The sequence below is a fragment of the Anser brachyrhynchus genome (genome assembly GCF_964034855.1).
Source record: "Anser brachyrhynchus genome assembly, chromosome: 8".
Lineage (NCBI taxonomy): Eukaryota > Metazoa > Chordata > Aves > Anseriformes > Anatidae > Anser > Anser brachyrhynchus.
In genome coordinates this window covers 25,785,073-25,803,661 of record NC_137702.1, presented here as the reverse complement: position 1 = coordinate 25,803,661, position 18,589 = coordinate 25,785,073, and the positions used below count along the sequence as shown (strand labels likewise).

The following is an 18,589-nucleotide window of genomic DNA, read 5'->3' as shown; positions in this document are numbered from 1 at the left end:
AGTAATCAGTATAGTGCTATCATTTGGGGAGGGGGCGGGGGGAGTTTTTTACTTTCTCTGTTCATAATCTCGTTTAATTCCTCTATTTTATTTATGTAAGCAACAGATCTGACTCCTTTCTCCTTCCTTTCCCAATTCCCTTTCCTACCATAGATCTTTTCCAGTCATTCCTCTTCTCTTCCTCTGAGACCTGAGCCAAAGCAGACTGGGGTTTGCCAGGCAGCAGTGGGAAGTTACAGGAACGTGGTGGAAGCGACTGTAGTAGCTGTAGCCCCAAGATACAGGGTCACCAGGCACCAGCCTGGCAGCGTAACCCAGATGCTTCCAGAGCTGTGCTGAAATGCTCACGCTCTAGAATGATCCAGGGGACAATGAAGCTGCTCTGGCCTGCTGTTCCCCTGGAGATACGCTTTATCCCTCCCTGCTGCAGTGACAGTGGAGCCTTGTGTCACACAAATCCTCTCACAGGACACAGGGAGAATGAATACTGTATTTTGGGTGCAGAGCCCTTTCTCACAGTGATACCTGTCCTGCCTTACCAGTACAGAGGACCTTATAGGGCAGGATCCTGCCCCTACTTTGTATTAAATTACGCTATATAAATAAATGAGATCTGTGTAATAATAAAGTGCTGACCAGAAAAAAATAAGAAAGTTTTGATGGCAATAATAAATATGTGATAAATATCTAATGACTGTCTCACTGGGGGCATTTTGGCTGAGAGCTCCATGATGGGGCTTGTTTGATGATCCCAAAGGGCACCACACAGCATACTGTGCTGGGAGGCTGCAGAACAGATTGGGAAGCAATTCGCGGTACTTAGCACCTGGGGATTCTCAAAAGACATTTTCTCTTAGGATCACATTTCTTTTGATCGGTGGGATTATTAATTATGGACAGTCTTGAACAGAACAAGGCACTGCCACTGTGCTCCTAAAACAGTGTCTCATTTAAAAGGAACAAAATATCTTAATTAAAGGGTCAGCTGTGGTGTCTTTTCAAGACGCTTTGGTATTGATTTGGCCATGGTAGACTACTTTAACAAATATTATTCCATTAATAATCAAGGGAGCTCATAGGCATAACAGCTTAAGAAGGGAGTACTAAAATGTTTGTCCTTTAACTTGCCAGGGCAGTTAGAGCAACACCATCCAATGCAGCATTTGGACTATAGAATATACATTTCAAAAGTGGTTGTGCTTGTGTGGGGCCCTCTCCTTTGTGTCTTATTTATTAATTGCATAGAGCCATGCTTCATCATGTGATCTCAGATATCTGTATTTAAAGCTTAATTTTACCTCTGGATAAATGGAAGCATATTGTTTCTGCTAATAATACTTTAGACTAATTTTGCTTCTGTTCTTCTTTTGTCTTTCCTGTGCTTTAGTCATCACGTTTGAACAAAAGAATTTTGCCACAAAATTGATGGCAGCTGTGGCAAATAGCAATAAACTGATGAGCATCCATTTGTAGTTGTGCATGCCCAGTTTACTCTTAGTATTGTATGTCCATAATTACATATTTTGATTTATTTTTGTCATCTACTATCAACAGAAATTACATTTGTTGACTAGGAGAGTTTTATTTCTGTATATTCTGTTGCAGCAAGAAATTTTTACTAACATTTTTTTCACCTTGCTGTGATAAATATACTTGCTTAGATGCACGAATCACTATATTTTCCATGTACAGCATGTATGGCTTACATTCGAGAAACCAAAATGTTAACTTTATCAGCAACCTGGGGCAGATACCTGTAGGGGCAGCTACGCAGAGCCAGCTGCAGGTTAGTCAGCAGATTACAAATTAGCACTTTTGCTCCCTTGCCCCTCCTTGGCTCATTAGGGTGCTAATGGGGTGGGTGGTGGGAGGTGGTTGAGGTTTCTTTTAGCTCTGGAGCCCGAGCCTCTATCTGGTTATTCAGTCATCCATTGGCAGGCTAGTCCTGCAGTTTGGGAGGCTTTAGTGAAGAACCTACGCTCTGTAAGAAGAAGTTAGTGCCTGGCTGCTAGCTCTACTGTCCCGAGCACTGAGGCAGCTGGCCCTACCCAGGCAATTTGGTGCTCTGCTCTGTGCAGAGCTACTTGTTCACCTGGATCACGAGGCACAGGGCTTCTCTGAGGGAGGCCTGGGGCTCTGCAGCAAAGGGAACCGAGCTTCAGACTACCTCCCCTCCCTAGCTACCTTAGGGGCAAGAAAGCAAGCTGCAGTAATGGAGCAGGAGAGGGAGAGCTATGCTTGTCCTGGAGAACTCATGCTTGTCTGACCCACAGGAACCGCTGCGTGTCGCCTGCCAGGCGATGCAGTCTGCCCTGCCGATGGGCTCCGCTCTGCTTTGCGGTAGATGTGCTTTCACTGGGCTTTTCAGGTAAGATGCGGGTTGTATGCAAGTATCATATAGTTCTATAAAGGAGTTGTTGTATTACCTAGGTGTTCTTAAAAGTACTAAGATATTTGGATTAGTATCAAAGCTGCCTATGTGCGGAGATCTCTTGTGCGTGTGTGTGTGGGGAATAATGTGATTCCTAATGATCAGAATTCTTATTCAAATTGGTGTGTTTCAGCCATTTGACAAAATAACTAAAGCTTGACTTGTCAAAAACGTATGTGGTCTCTAAGCACTTCATTGTGTCTGTATCTACCCACAAAACAGTTAAGAAATTGTTCCATTAAGCAGTCCACAAAACAGTTAAGAAATTGGTCACCATGAGCTTCACTAAAAATGTGACTGAGATCCTCAGCGTAGCTCCAGATTTCCAGGTTTGGGTCTATTCTTTACCTACTTTTACCTGTGTTTATTGACATCGGTGAATTTCCTGAAATCTGTTGTCCTAGCTATTGTACAAACACAGAACTAAAAGTTTGTTCCCAACTTCTTAAAATACTGAAAATCTCAGGCACGTTGACAATTTTTCAAATGGTCGGTCTTTTCTATGTGTTTATTGCTCTCTGGCCATCTAAAAGATGCCAAATGTTAATGTTTTTACGTTTGGAGTTGCTATAGTGACCTGATTTTATTTCTACGTGCCTGGTTAAGCAATGCCTTCCAGGAGCGTTGAGGGCTTTATCTGCATGTACAAGCAATACTGATGCACTCGATACCAAGGTTCTTTCAGACTTGTACACCTGCCCTTCAAAACTTTTTTCTCTCTTTTCTTTGAGCAGATTCTTTGAGCAGAGTTTCACTAAATGTAGTTTGCTTTTTTTTTTTTTTCCGCTCCTAGATTATTTGGTACATAAAACTTCCTAAAGTTACTTCACACATGCTGATTTTTTTGCCTCCTACAACAACATTCAACAATTGTTTGATCGATTGATAGGCAATACTCTCTTTCTAGGCTACTTCTGTAAGTTGTGTTTTATTATTAGCAAAGGGCAGTAACACTCCAGCCACTCTTTTTCATCTTTTCATCTTTTTTTCCTGGACGCCCTGAAGAGGGCTGCAAATTAGTTGCTGAGGAGTTCCTCAAGTCAACACCTCATACTGTTCTAGCAGGCTGCATGCCCAGGAGGTGAGCCGATGTTGCTTTCATAAAGGACCTGAATTCAGAGCAATGAGAGTGGCTGTCACTTCAACATCTGAACTTCAGGTACAGAATCCACAACTGCCAACTGAGCTGTTTTTTGCCAGCCTTGGCTAAAGCTTTCATAAAGCAGCTTTTATTAAAACCTACTTGGGATATGATTTTGAAAAAGCAAGATCTTATTTTTGCTAGTATACAATTCTTCGCAGTTCCCTAACAATTTTCATAACAATTTCCTTATTTGCATTACCATGGCTGCTTGCTACAGTGATTGAGTCTTCGTGTCAGAACAATGTCAAGATGATGTGAAGACAGTGTCAAGGCAAATATATAAGGGTGATGCTTTGAAGTAGGGAAAGAGAAAACTGCCAGTATTCAGTGCTCCATAGAAAAAAATATTTCTATGATAAAATCATTGTCACCATAAGCAGGAGAGAAGAAAGTGGGGATATCTAGGTTATTGCGTGAACATGTCTGGGTGACAACTCAGAGTTTGACTGAAAAAAACAATTTGCAAGGGTGCTTTTCCTACCTAAATCCAGTCCCATATTTTCTAGACTGTGTTCCCTATCAATTGGACACCATTCTGATTTAAGCTTCTAGTTCGTAACAAGAACGCTTTCTCAAAAGTCAAAGAACAGGGATTCAAAAAGGCTCTTTCAGGGTGAGGTGCAGCTCACTTTTAGAATAGTTTCCAGTTTTTAAAATGAAGCACTGATATCACAGTGAGTCTATGATTTTTTTTTCTTTATGCATGTGTATGGTGCTTTTTCTCATTTCAACTCTGGGGGGAAAAAAAACATTTTTAGTGATTTCTGAATGTCTTTATAAATCCCACTGAAGAGGTTTAAAAAAAAAAAAAAAACAAACAAAAAAACACAAAAAACACTCCTACAGTTTCCAGGGTTACATTACCATAAGCCTCTCAAAATGCTTTGTGGGTAGTATTTTCAGACTTGAGAATTGGGAGTGGGCTATTTAAAGGTGAAACTGCTAAGTATTTTCTAAATATCTCATTTACATATTTATTATTATTTTATTGTAAGGAAGAAGGTTGAATAGTTAGCAGGTTTTCTGACCTGTTGCCTATGAAATAACTGAAAGTAACCATTTAAAACACTTGATAGTTTAAAGTCATCCTATTCCTGTATTATGTCTATTTGCTATGTATGACCACATTAAATCTAAAAACATCAAACTTGGGTGATGTTTTTAAGATGAACTGCAAATTTTGTCCATAGCTGCAGCAGCAGTGCTCTAAGTAAGCTGCTTAAACTTATTGTAAACTAAGTCATGTATTTCTGAATGTTGAGTTTCCCCCTTGCCTGGACAAGTTCTTTTTAACCTGAAAATAATCTGCCATTTTGAGTCGAGCATCAGCTGGAGAAGAGTGCCTCAGATGCCTCCTCCCGTTATTGTTCACACCTCAGCCATTGCGTGCCTCTAGAAATTGCTGCATCTCACCAGTCTTCAGAAAGGGAAGACTGTAGGATGGCATGTGACTAGAGAGTGCATTGATCCCTTCATAAAAGAAGGCTAAGAGTTATCAAAGTGGTATGCAAAGGAAATTGTTCCAGTTAGCAATGGAAACAGCAAACAAGGATTGGCTATATTTATTGCAAGAATGAATAAATAATAATTTTATAAAAAAGAAAGCTTGCTATAGTATAGGTCTCAAGTTTCTCTCAGGCTCATTACAAATCTGGAAAAGTGTCTCCCTTCCTATGTAAGTGTGTGTGTATATATATATATATATGCATGTGTTTATAACATATGAAGTGAGAAATGTAAGATCTAAATTTAGTAGCTCGAACACGGAACAGGAAGATAATTTTGGATTGTATTCACAGTTTTCCCACTGAATGAGAGGTATTCACCTCACCCTTCTCGAACTCAGGATTCTCACCTGTAAAAGTGAGATGCTGCCTACTTACACACTGACGCTCAATCTACTTATGTTTTGTAAAAAAAAATGCCTCTTGAGGAAAAAAATGAAGATATTTCTATGGGAAAAAAATCTGCGTATTTGCAAGGAGAAGAAATAATCCAAAAGGAGCCAATTCCTCTACACTTGCATGACTGTGCTAGCTTTTAGCACATTCACAACTTTAACAATAACTTGAAAGTCAGTAAAATTCTTTGAGAGAGACTAAACTTAAACTCAATATTTAGCTGCAAGTGCTGGAAGGACAAATGAGTTTCACAGGGTGAAACACCAGTCTGACCTTGAACATGAAAGCAAAGCCCTCACTATTAGCACAGGAAAATGTTAGAATCAAAGACTTCACTTGAGAAGCAGAACTAATTAGAGAAGATTAACAGAAATGAGGCATGTAATAGCTGGAATAGGGCATGACTGCAGTATGAAAGGCTGAATCACTGGACCTCTCATCAAGGTCAAGATCTTAAAAACACTCGAATTTTTTTAAAAGGCAAGTGGCAGGTTTTGCAGATGTTCCTGGGGCAGCTGAGCATTCATTACTTTGTTCTGCAGGAGCTTCCCCTGTCTCAAGACTGTCAGCCTTGATGTCAGGATACATTTCCAAGCCTGGGGGGACTGTGTTTGCATTCGGGACTGTTTGTATTCCTACTGCTCTGCGAGGGGACTGAAGAGGTATTGTACCAAGTCTGCTCTAAAGTGGTAATGGAGTGGAGATTCTGGATTTTTGTATGAAGCTAGTAACTGGTTTTTCTTGCACCTTTTTTTTCAAATGAGATATATTTCAGAATCTTCTTCTCCCATCTTATTTTCCATCCCCCGTTTTTTCTGTCACTAACCAGCTTTCTGCAAGCTCTAATAATCTCTTTGTTACTGAATGTTAATAAATGTTCCAGGGTCGGTTGGATGGCTTTTCTGATTTAGGCCCTGAAGTGACTGCTATACTAGCACCACAGTAATGGCCTCAGCTCAACTTGAAGTGGCTCAGAGGAAAGAATCACGGAACAGATGAGGTTGGAGGGGGCTCCTGGAGGTGATCCAGTCCAACCCACTTGCTCAAAGCAGTGTCAACTAGAGCAGAAAGCTTAGCACCTATTACCGATGGTATGTTAGTTCCTCATAACTGTCCATAATGATTTATTTAAAAATCACCTATATCCTAGAAACCAGGCTCACTGTAAGCATGTGTAACCTCGTGCCTATGGTTAACAGAAGTGCTGGTGCTCATCAGTGACTGCAGAAAAGACGCAGTCACCCGTGAGGACCCAGCATTCCTTGGGCTGATTCAGGGCCATGGCGTAAAAGATGTGCAAGGTTAAAAGAAGACAGGAAAATCAGTCTCTGTTATCCAAGTGTTTATAGTTATGTTAATAAAAGTAAGAGAAGGCTTCCTCTGTCTGTAGAGAAGGTGACACCGCAAGTCTCACTGAGGCATAATTAAATAGCTTTGGCAGGTCATCATGTGGATTTCTGCTAGAGCAGTATATTTCTATGCAAGCCTGAAGAAATAAAGATACAATTCAGAATGCAAAAGTTTCTAACTGGTTGCCATGTATGCTATACAGAAATTCCTGTGAAGTCCAATAATGGTCCTCATCACAGTCTACAACTTCCTCGCGAGGGGGAGTGGAGAGGCAGGTGACCTGTTCTCCGTAAACACCAGTGACAGGACCCGTGGGAACGGTGTGAAGCTGAGGCAGGGGAAGTTTAGGCTGGACATCAGGAAGAGGTTCTTCACTGAGAGGGTGGACACACACTGGAACAGGCTGCTCAGTGAAGTAGTCACTGCACCAAGCCTGTCTGAATTTAAGAAGAGATTGGACTGTGCACTTAGTCACATGGTCTGAAATTTTGGGCAGACCTGTGCGGTGCCAGGAGTTGGACTTGATGATCCTTATGGGTCCCTTCCAACTCGGGATATTCTATGATTCTATGATAACAGCATCCATTTGGTTTTAGTAGTAATGAAGATTACTGAGAGCTTAATTTAAGAGCTTAGATACAATGAGCAGAGAGCAATGTTGCCAGCCAGTCAAATTCTTTAGTGAAGATTAATAAGTGTAGTCCTATTTCTGATTCATCACAAGTATCTCAAAGAACATCATTCTCCACCTGCTTGAAAAGAAGCCACTCCTGATTGCAACCACAAATTTTCTGTTATGTAAAGAAAAGCCATGCTGGCCCTAACTGGACAGCACAGCAGCATCTTCGCTGAAACCAGTGGACTTTTAAAGGTGAACCAGATTAAGTAAAACTGAAATCAGCTCTGTTGAATGCTATACGTGGAATATTGGAAGTACCTACAACATATGGATCACTTACTGCATCAAAACAATTGGGAGCTGGGGGATGCAAGAGGTCCACTCTAAGCAGTTTTCATAAGTCACTGGACTGTGAGAATGCTTACAGAGATCTTCAAGGACAGAAAGTGGTCACATGAACTTGAGTAAACGTGCATTTTCCCCCAATGAAGTGCAGTATCTGAAGGAGCTCTTATGGTTTTCAGGCTAGAACACAACCACAGTGATAGATCTGTTTTTGTTCTGCTACGTGTGCAGAACTGCAGCCTCTTCCTTCTTTCCGTCGCTTGTTGGGTTATTAGGTTGGTCTGCTGAAAAGATTCCCCAAAGGTGTTTAGTGCCAGTCTTTTCTTATGTTTAATTGCATGAAGTTTTTCACCTAAATACTGTCTTTCCACTTGTCACTAGCATAGACAATGGCAGAAGTTCTGGGATGTCTACTTGTTCTTCAGTGTTCTTTGGAATCAGCCATTTGAATGCAGAAATAACAGTTGATTTTAGCCACCTCGCTCTTCTTGCACTTTGCCATGAGCTCTAGAACGGCTGGATGTTAGACTAAATTGAATCAGACATTTAAGACATACTCAAGAGAGAACAGTACAGATAGTTCTTGTTACATCAAGCAGAGGGCGTTTTTACACAGATAGAGGCTTGCAAAATGTTCAGTACCATTAGTGAATAAAGACATACAAATGTCAGCAGTCTTTAATGTGAGAGAAGGAATGCGTTTAGCTAGAAAGTTTGAATTGGTGGGTCCTACGAAGTGTTGTCCAGATTTACTTTTTGCAGTTGTATTGTAGAGGCACCTATTTTCTGTCTGTTCTCATGAGATATACTGCTCCAAATAAGTATGCGAGTAGACAGAAAAGAGTTTTGGTTTATCATTCCCACCAACACGTTCTTCATATTTTCCTACATTTGAAGATAGCTTTACTTTCAACTTTAACTATTGTTTTGTAGGCTGAATTGGGACAGAGCCTACAAGGGCCATATGCATCATCTTTCCATTCAATATTACTGATGTAATTTCTGATATATCGATGCCATTCTCTGGCTTCTTCCCTCGTTGTCATTGCTATCCTGTTATGCGACCTTTGTTTGCTTAGCTTAGGAGACTTGGTGTATCTTCTTTCTGTACAGTATACATTAGGGCATCAAAGAAGGTAAGGGGCTGCTGGAGAAGAGCAGCTACAGTTTGGACTGCTGTACACTGTATCAGACTTCAGCAGTGTTTTTTCCCATCTCAAAGCTCTTGGAGTCAGCAGACTCAAAGAGGAACTGCATGCTACATGGCCTGTAGACTCCATATCTTGGCCATTGCAACTGAATTACATCTTCTGTGGCACGTAATCAACATTTCCAGAACTGTGCATGTAATCCTGAGCTCCACTTTCCTATTCCACCCCACCAAAATGGGATCATCAGTGGATTGTTGTGGGATATTTAGCACGGCATTTAAGAGAGACCCTGGAAAAATGCCTGCATAAATAACAAGATGTACATGGGTAGGTACAGACAGAACTCCTTTTTCATGCTTTGAGCCAGCTCTAATCCAGGTGCCATTCAGCTGTGTTAACGTGACCCAGAGCCTCAGCTAACATGTTCTGCAAAAGCTCACGCTGAGAGATTCAGCGCAGTGCTAACACAGCTGTACCACTGCTGCACCAGACCTGGCTGATGTCCAAGCAGCAGCACGGTGACGTGCATAACTCCAGACATACTCCGAGGTTGTTTCCAGCTTTCAGGAGGTTGGTGAGTTATACCCCAGGCTTTTTTGCTGGTAACAGACCCTGCTTTCATCTTTCTGCAGCATGGGCACTTAACTTTGTTCAGGTTCACGGGTGGTTAGCCACAGCAAGGGCAGTACTTGGCTGCTTAAGCACCTACAAGTTGTCACAAAGCTTAGCAAGACACACTTGAAGCTATTGCTGCATACAGATGTTTTCTCAAGGCTAGATTATTACAGTGCGAGTTTTGGATTCCCTACTGTGATTAATTCATCAGTGCAGGTTACTTAAATTACAGTTGTTTGCATCCTCACAGGTCGATGACTGTCTATCTTTCTATGTCCTTGCTTTGACTCCCTGCCAAATTATGTTGTTTTCAATGTCTTCTAACTCACAGTGAAAGAAAGGAGGTGTGAAGTGTTACAGTCAAATTCTGGGCCCTCCTTGTGGAACAAAGAGCTAATGAAGTGCTCTACCATCCCTGCTAGAAACCCCAACAAGGGAGAACAACAGCTGTCGAGGAAAGAGTATGACCAATATATGCTGCCTTTTGTCTCCTTCTGTAGCTCTCCGGGCAGCCTGAATCTGAATTGGAGCAGCTCTGAGCTTAACTACTTCAGCGAGCAGCCAGCCTTTGGTATTCCCACTGTGAAGGAATGCATCTTGTTTTCAGACTCTGACTAATGCAATTAAAGATGTTTTGTCTGTGCCTTTATTCCAGGAAAGGTTAAGGGAATAGGATTCCAGTATGCTCAGCCTTGGGAAGGGAAGGAAGAGCAGAAAGATGCAAGGAGCTTCTCCCCTTAGCATCCACCCAGGCCACAATTATTCAAGCACAGCACTTTCCAGCAGAGAAGACCGCACCAGGCAAGTGCCTTGCCTGGGCTCTGCCTCTGAGCCTTAGCTGCTGGAGCGGGGACATTACACACAGTGGGTTAGCAGCCCCAGCCCATGCCCCTTTTCTACCCACAGAATTATTTAGCCCTAGAAATATTTCGATTTCTGTCCACGTGGATGAGATTTCAGGCAGGCGGGCGCTGCCCTAACCCTGAAGTTGCAGCAGCAGCGACTACAGGCTTGCTTTGTTGATGCCTGGAGAGCATCATGCTGCTGCCACAGGCCGAAGGAGCCCTTTGGAGCTCGAGTGGCAGCTGCGTGGTGCATGTCACCGCCTGCCAGGCTGCCCGCAGAGAAGCCTTGTCTATTGTCGTGTTTGTCAAAAGGCAGAAGCAAATTTTCTGTTGACCCATTTTATGGGTGACTAAAATATAATCAATATAAAGTAAACAGAAGAATCTCGTTGGGAAAAGGCTTATCTGGGTGTTTCACTGTTTGCTGCTCTGAGAGGGCTTTCACGTGTCATGGCTCTGTGAGTGGCTGAGAAAACAGCAGTGAGGACTGATTGAAACACGTTAGTCTTGGAAAAACAACAAATTAATCTGTAATATCAATCTAGAAAGTAATACACATCACTTATCTGTTTGCTGCCTACTGCCTGTGACTCTAGATGAGTCAATTAGGTTTAGAGGCTTCCTGTAGAAAATGTAAATATCAGGGCCTTTCTTCCCTTTTTGGGCCACCATAGAATAAAAGGAATAATCAGCGTTGCTTAGAGATTGAGGCATTGTCTAAACAGTTTTGTTTTTTTCTTTTAATGCTGAGATGTGAATTATAAAGAAAACAAAGAAGCATCATTGAGAGGTTTTTGGCCTGCAACCCCCTGTAGCAGGATCAAAGGCACTTAGACTGCTGTTGCTCAAAGTTATTTATTAGAAGGAATATGTCACATATTAAGTGTTGAGGGGAATGGACTAATGCATGTTGCTTGGTAGTTGGCACTATATATATTTTTAATAAACCTTGGCATTTTTTAAATGTGAGCTTATTGTCCTAAAAAGTTAAGCTTCTCCTAGATGAACAACAGGGTGAAGAACTGTAGAATAATCATTATTTGTTGTAGTATGTCAGGAAAGATCAGCTGAAAGAGTTTTCTAGGACTTTTTGTGGTATGCCTTTTGCTGCAGTAGGTTCCTGTCTTGCACTGTGCTTTTATGGGAAGTTGGCTGTAAAATTTAGGTTTAGCAGGTAATCCATTTTTTATTTTTCTTCAGCCCTTTTACTACAAAAATGATATTATTAATTATTCATTTTACTACAAAAATGATATTATTATTCATTTATTACTATTACCTTGTATTGTACTGCCAATATATTAAGTATACTTCAATTACAAGTTAAAAAAAAAAAAAGTGATTTGACTCCAAAATCTGGTAGTCAAACTATGGCTATGTATACAATCAAGACATGATTTCTAGCATGAGGGCTGTCTATCCATATAGGAATGAGTGCCTTCAATATTATAATAATAAATGCTTATGTAAGTACCAGAAAATCGAGTGGATGCTTGATATCTCCAAGAATGAGAGTAAACTATTTTCTAGCTGAAATGTGCACAGCGTTGTTGATCGTGGACCAAACGGGGCTGGGTGCCTGGCTGCCTTTGTTTTGAGCAGCAGATAATCCCCAGCTGCGGTGCCATCTGCTCACCTGGCCAGGAGCTGTGCCCGGCCTGCCCCCAGCCCCGGGGCGGGCAGGGACCCCTGCCTCTCCATCACCTGAGGTCTCCGCAGGTACCCCGGCGGCGGTGCTGACTGCCCTCCGGCTGCCTAACGCCAGCTGTGAAACAGCAGTCTGGGCACGCTCCAGCAGTTACTTATCTAATCCGTTCATTTAAATGTTCTGATCTAGAGATTTGATTATCCTGCAATTGGGAAAGTCCGCTTCAGTCTTGCCTGCTACATGTGGAATTTACGGCATGCAACTGTTGGCATCGTTTTTCTTGATTGCTGTTCCCTTTTAAGTAGGAAAGACGGTAATCATGTCCTCCTCCAGGCTTCTCTCCTGTGACCCTTTCTCATAGGTCACATCTTTCTAAATGTATTCCTATTTCTTCTGTCCCTCTTCAGAATTTCCCTATTTGCTTTTCTCACAAAATGGGATATAGTCTGTACTGAAGAGTGCATTGATGTCTTACATGTCATAACAGACAGTATTTGCCTTTTTGTATAGCTTTTCGATAGGGACATATTTAATTTGACCATCTATGTATGCCTGCTATGAATTGGTCTGTTTATTCCGACAATTCAGTTTTGTAGTATTTTGAAGGAAATAATATCACTGCAGTTATACAGAAGTTTATGAAGTCTAACAAAAATTAACAACTCTGGATTTCTGTCTTGCAGCTCTGTTAACTGAGACAGGGTTACAAAGAGGAAAGAAACAACCCGTGCTTGCCAGAAATATGCACTTTAATCCAAAAATTGTCAAAATTACTTTCAATACTTGCACTGGCAAGAAAAAAAAAAGTGCTTTCACACTGATGTTGGCCTGGTCTGACTTATGGTGAGATAAAAGATAAGTCAGCAGGGCTGTGCTCTGGCTGTGGCTAAAACCAGGCACCACGACAGCAGAGCTTTGCTCAGGTGGCCACCAGGGATCTTCCTGCTTCCTCTAAGTGGGTTTTGCCCCACTGCAGAACTAGAATAGCTTCACTAACTCCTCTCAGTCTGCAGCACAGATCTACTCTAATGTGTCCACGGTAAATTTATGAAATGGGTATAGAGAGCTCTAAGTCACTTATGGACAAATTTTTAAAAGAGAAAAAACAATCAAAAAACACCTGAGCCATTCCTAATGAACTTTCCGAATTGTTTAAAAAAAATAGGAAACCAAGGCCACCAAATCCCCCCCATGCACCTGTGACTAGCTAGATATAGTTGTAAGCTTTGGATGGACACACCTTTGAATGGTTTATGTATATATTAAAAACAAATTAAATACAAATGTGGTTGGGATGTTTTTAATGTCACTTTTATGCAAGTGGAACAAGGTTGACCAAGTTACTTCCTTGTTCAAAAATTATAGGGCTACTACACTACCTTCTCAGGATTTTGTTTGATTCCAGAGACAGAGGTGTTACCTGTAATGAGATACATATATGAAAAGAGGAAAAACCAAAACCTTGTAATTGGGTCAGGAAGCTGTTGCTTTAATCTCTCTTAGGATAATGGCAAGCACCTGAAAAACATTTCATTTTTGATACAATACGGGTGCAATGTAGAACAACGAGAACAGAGGGAAAAGCCATAGGGCTCCTGGTGCTTGTGCTCCAGCATGGTGACTGCAGCCCTGATAGGCAATGTGCTCCTCAGCAAGCTAACAAAGATCTGCTGAAGGACTGCCTCTGCTATGAACGCATCCGAAGCTCATCTGAACAATGCTCTGCTAGAAAGCTACTTGCATCATCTGAGTGTGCATGAGGGATGGGCAGTATGAGCAAAACCACAAATCTCTTTATAAGTAGAGCTTTATTCCTAACGCTGTAATCAAGCATTAATTAGAAGTTTAGTGATGGGAATAGTTGCAGGAAACTAAAAGAGCTCCTCCACAGGGAAGAATTGCATAGCCTCAGTGTCTCAGAGGGGCAGAAAAGGGGTGCAAATAAAGCTTGGTTCACACTGATAGGAATCTCAAAGGAAATTTCATTCCTAATTTATCAACATTTGGGGGAACAATTACAAAATCAATAGGGATTTTCTCAGCTCAGCTGAAAGGTCATGAAGTCACTTGAATGGTTAAAAGATTATATATAGTTTTGAAATTATTTTTGTCAAATGAAAAATATGATAATGCTGCATTACGGATAGATTATCCATTACAAAGCTGTTGAAAATAGAAATTTAACAGGGAAATATGTTTTGTTCCAAAATGGTTTAAGATGAAAAAAATTGTGAGCTTGCACTTGACCCTAGACAGAATCACCTCCAAAATCAATGCCTAAATTATACCTTTGTTTGTCATAATTCTCCCCACTTTTTTTTTTTTAAAGCAACTTTCTTCCCAGAGGTATATGCCGGAAAATGCTGCTAGACAAGCATTTATTTATCAATGCTGTTCTGGGTTTGGGACGTGCTTCCTGTCAACTATGGCATCTAATGATTCATGGTCTCTTCTCATGCAGAACTGACTCTGCATCCACCACAGATTAATTTTCCATAGTTTTAGTGTAATTTTTGTAAACAAATTGTTTGCAATTAATGCAGCATATAAACCTCAATTTATATTGAGGGCTTACATACAGAGCTACAATAATCATAACCATGAGCACCATCTTCACATTAAGAGAACTGGAAAATATACTTTACTTGTAGGGTTGTCTGTGATGGTTGTTTTAGGTATCACCTCAGTTAAGTCTTTCCAGGTATTGCATTAATCAATACACCATGAAAAGTGACGTATTCCAGGAAGACAAGTCGTCCTCTAAAAGATTCTGTAACCAATTTTCTCAGAGATAAAAGTGAGCCTTGTGGTGTTCTGTAAGAGTTGACCTTCTTTAAATTCTTTTAAATATTTAAATTTAAAGAGTTAAACTCTTCTTTAAAGAGTTCCTTCTTTAAAGCTGACCATTACTTCCTCCTTTAACAAATCTGGTTTATTGGGTGTCACAAATGAATACAAATAACAGCTGAAAAAAAGCGGTAAAACGGAATCAATTCTATGGCACATCAGGCAGCAGGAATTCTATCTGGTGCAAATTCACTTCCCAGAAGCAAAGTAAACTTTAAGACTGCCCAAATCCATTCTTTTTAACATACCAATAAACGGTAATCTTAGTGATACATTAAAAAGTGGGCTAGGATTTCAGTAGAGCAGTTCTGCATCACAAGTTAATGTCAGATATTTTAATACATATATAATTAGGACAGAAAGAGGAATTAATTTCTACTGCTCTTCAACACCATTGTGATTATTTGAGGTCTCACATTTCCCTTGAAACACCAACTAAAAGTGCAGTTTTTAATTGTCCCACCATCCTTAAGATCCAAGAAAACCAGTGTCCCTAACAGAAAGGTTTTTGCAGCAAGAAAGTGTTTCCTGCCCACGTCTGCTGAACACTTGTATTTGCTCATCTGTTGGGGTGTACCTGGCACAGGTGACAGTCATAAAAGCCTACATCAGGATCTGAGTTAAATATTGGATTTTAACAGAACCATGCATTCTTGGAACTTCTACTACAATAAAACAGGAACAAGTAACACCAAAATATTTTTTTTTTTTCTTAACATGTTTCCTAGGACATAGTTCTCTCTGCTTATGATAATGTCACTTGCAGGAATGGGTTTGGAAACAGAACTTTGCAGGGGTGGAACTATAGGTAGTCTTTTTTTTTTTTACTAAGTGCATGCATTTATGAGCATCCATACTCGTATTTGTGCAGGTGTTGCACCTGACAGCATTATGCATCTGTTGGGCCTATGGTAGACTACACTAAAATGCTTTTCGAAGCATAGTTATGCTCAGAACTATATAATTAGAATTAAAGTTTAAAAAAAAATAAAAGTATTGCTTGTTGGAATTGTTGTTTTTGTGATTTACAGGCTGTAATCCTGTCACTGTACAGTCTGATGTTAAGTGGTGTTAATAGTGACAAAAAATGTAAAGTATCATTTTTACACATCCTGTGTTTTCAAAAGGAGCCACAAGTGACAGGACTGTTCTATAATACTTTCGGCTTTATAGAAGCTTTATGTACAGCCAGATTTTAATAAAAGCTTACCACCAGTTTAATTCTTAGTATGGTATAGGAATTAAAGAATAGTATTTCATAATCTCCCCCAAGTACATATGAACTAACTATCCTACAAATAGGAGGGAACACAATTATTTTTGAAAAATTTGTTTAAATTTCTTTAGTTCAACCTATTACTTTTATGCTATATTAGAATATTTATGTGACAATTTTCCTGCAAAATGCTTTAAATTAATTGCAACTTTTCGTAAAGGATCTACTATTCTGTAGTGTACCATCTATGTTTCACTGTATCCTGTAGTGTCCCACCTGTATCTCCCCCACTTCTCAATCAAGCATACCACTGTTCACCTCAGGAAAATGGATGAGCAGGAAGAAACATTATAAGCAGTTATGCTTTAGGAAAACTTGTCTTCTAAATACTATGTATTTCCTGAGTTGTTTAGAGTAAATAATTATGATAGACTTTAAGTAGTACCTATGATCAGAATATTTTGGGGAAAGACAAGTCTACTCAATTGACTTAAAAACAACCCTGGTTGATACAATGCTTATACACATTGGAAATCATCTCTGTTCTGCTTTATTCACTGCTTTTTGCTCTTGGTCTTTCTCACCTTTAATTTTTAAATAAGGAAGTTAGTCAGTAATTGCAGTCAGTTCTGCATCGACCTGCTTTACCTGTTCGCAGTTTAGTTTTTATTTACAGAAGTTCTCAGGAGTTTCAAGTGGCATACAGACTTTCTTGAGAGAAAATACCCCCAAGATTATCACGTACAGTGCGCAGATAGATGCTCCTGAGCCTGATTCTGGCTCCTGCTGTAGGTTTTGCACACTGGTATATCAATTTGTATTATATCAATTTATAACAACCACAAGTCGACCTGGGGAAAAGCAAGTCCTCCAAGACTGAAAAGCCTCTAGCCTGAGACTGGCCATATGGCCATATACCAGAGAAAAAAACTCATGCCACATCTGAAATGTCACCCTAGCCAGCTTCTATGTTAAGCAAAAGACACAAGATGACATATGACTAGTTTTCTTTCCTTTGATATCCTATGTTAAGCAAAGCTCAGCCGAAGTCCAAGCCAAAACTTGTAGTCTTTTTTTTTTTTTAACTGATTTTTGAGAGGCTTTTTTCTCATTTACATCCTAGCAATGCTTTCTTTGTGTGTGATGTTTTCAGTGTGACTGTTTCAATTTTATAAACACCTGATTTGTTACCTCCATCCCTGCAGCATTTATGGTTTGTTCTAAATTACATGCCTGGTTTAGAAATGAATTTTATTAATTATCGCCATTCCTGTTACTTCATTTTAATTAGATAGCAAATTCTGTCTCCGACTTTCTGGTTGTTCATCCTTGTGTGCACATATTTTAAAAATCACTTTCTGAAAGTGGAAGGTTTATTCTCTCTTTTCCTGGAAAGTCCTGTTGTGAGATAATTTAGAATATTTTGGCTTTGCTGATTCACATCAATAGATGCCTGACAAAGAAAACTGCAAGGGTAAAACTGTATTTTTTACATCCTGTATGCCATTTTTCCTACATTTCAAAGTAGGTATTTTTTCAGTGCCAGTTGATCTAACTGCATCTGTTTGCTTTTCAGTCTTTAATTTAGTTTGGGCTGTAAACTGTCCAAGTAACAATTTGAGTGATGCAGCAACAGAAGGTGACCCAGATTACACAACACCGCTCGCTAATGCCAAGTCTTCTTGTTTAATGGCAGCTGCTCAAAGCTTTGTCTTACTGCAATTCACATTCAACATACGCAAATCAAACAGCCTTCTCAGACAGACACACATCCTGCCTGTCTTCATTTTAAGCATGTTTAAGAGCTACTGCTTTTCATAAACATACATCAGCCTCACCAGCTGAGGCCACTTAGCCTCCTTGGCTTGGATTTACTCTCAGCCATCTGACAGAATTGTCAAGGAAACCCATTGTGACTTCCAACACTTCGCATACTTCTGTTTAGGTGAAAGTTTGCTGTAAATATTTTTTCTATTAAAAATAGTTGGACTTTTATACTCTCTCATAATGGAGATATTTAGTACCCCAAATATCAGTTGTTTAATAACTACTTTCTGGAGGGATTTTAATTAAAAAGCTAAGAGAAGGATTATATAATAAAGCAATGGGTGCTGCTAAAATACATAGCTTGTACAGTTTTAGCAAAATACTTTTATTTTTATAGAGTTAAGTTTGAGTTTATTGGATGAATGGTATCAACATGCTAGAATTTTATCAGAACGCTTTATTGCTGTACCTTCAATATGTGAAGCAAAATATTTAAAATGTTTTCATTCTTCATTTAAGAAAAAAGTTTAAGTGTGAAGATCAGGAAAGCTATCATGCAATGCGTTTATACAACTTAGTTTCCTGGACCAAATTTTTTTTGGCATCTCCATCAAATTTTTAAAGCCTTCTGACAACACAAGCTTCCTGCTGGAAGTGCACGTCTAGCAAATCTACCCAGAGGACATGTCAGAACAATAAGAAAAAGAACA

The 18,589-nt window shown here is 39.9% G+C and overlaps 2 protein-coding genes across 7 annotated transcripts in view; one reads left to right on the top strand and one right to left on the bottom strand.

The window, feature by feature from the left end:
* The window catches only part of LOC308198914 (uncharacterized protein), a 44,193-nt gene that overhangs the window by 11,549 nt on the left and 14,055 nt on the right, over nucleotides 1–18,589 (top strand). For 2 of the 3 annotated variants that reach the window (XR_013954277.1, XR_013954278.1), the window contains exons 2-3: nucleotides 2,274–2,368; nucleotides 6,019–6,138. Coding sequence is in view for 1 of the 3 variants with exons in the window: in XM_080602159.1 (XP_080458285.1) it covers nucleotides 1,694–1,786; nucleotides 2,274–2,368; nucleotides 6,019–6,138; nucleotides 10,057–10,174 (426 nt within the window). In the remaining 2 variants the exon portion in view is untranslated. Of the gene's footprint in view, nucleotides 1–1,692; nucleotides 1,787–2,273; nucleotides 2,369–6,018; nucleotides 6,139–10,056; nucleotides 18,516–18,589 lie in introns of those variants that run through there. The other variant, XM_080602159.1, reaches the window with a different exon arrangement.
* CRB1 (crumbs cell polarity complex component 1) overlaps nucleotides 1–18,589 on the bottom strand; it is a 101,310-nt gene that overhangs the window by 81,156 nt on the left and 1,565 nt on the right. The window lies entirely within an intron of this gene.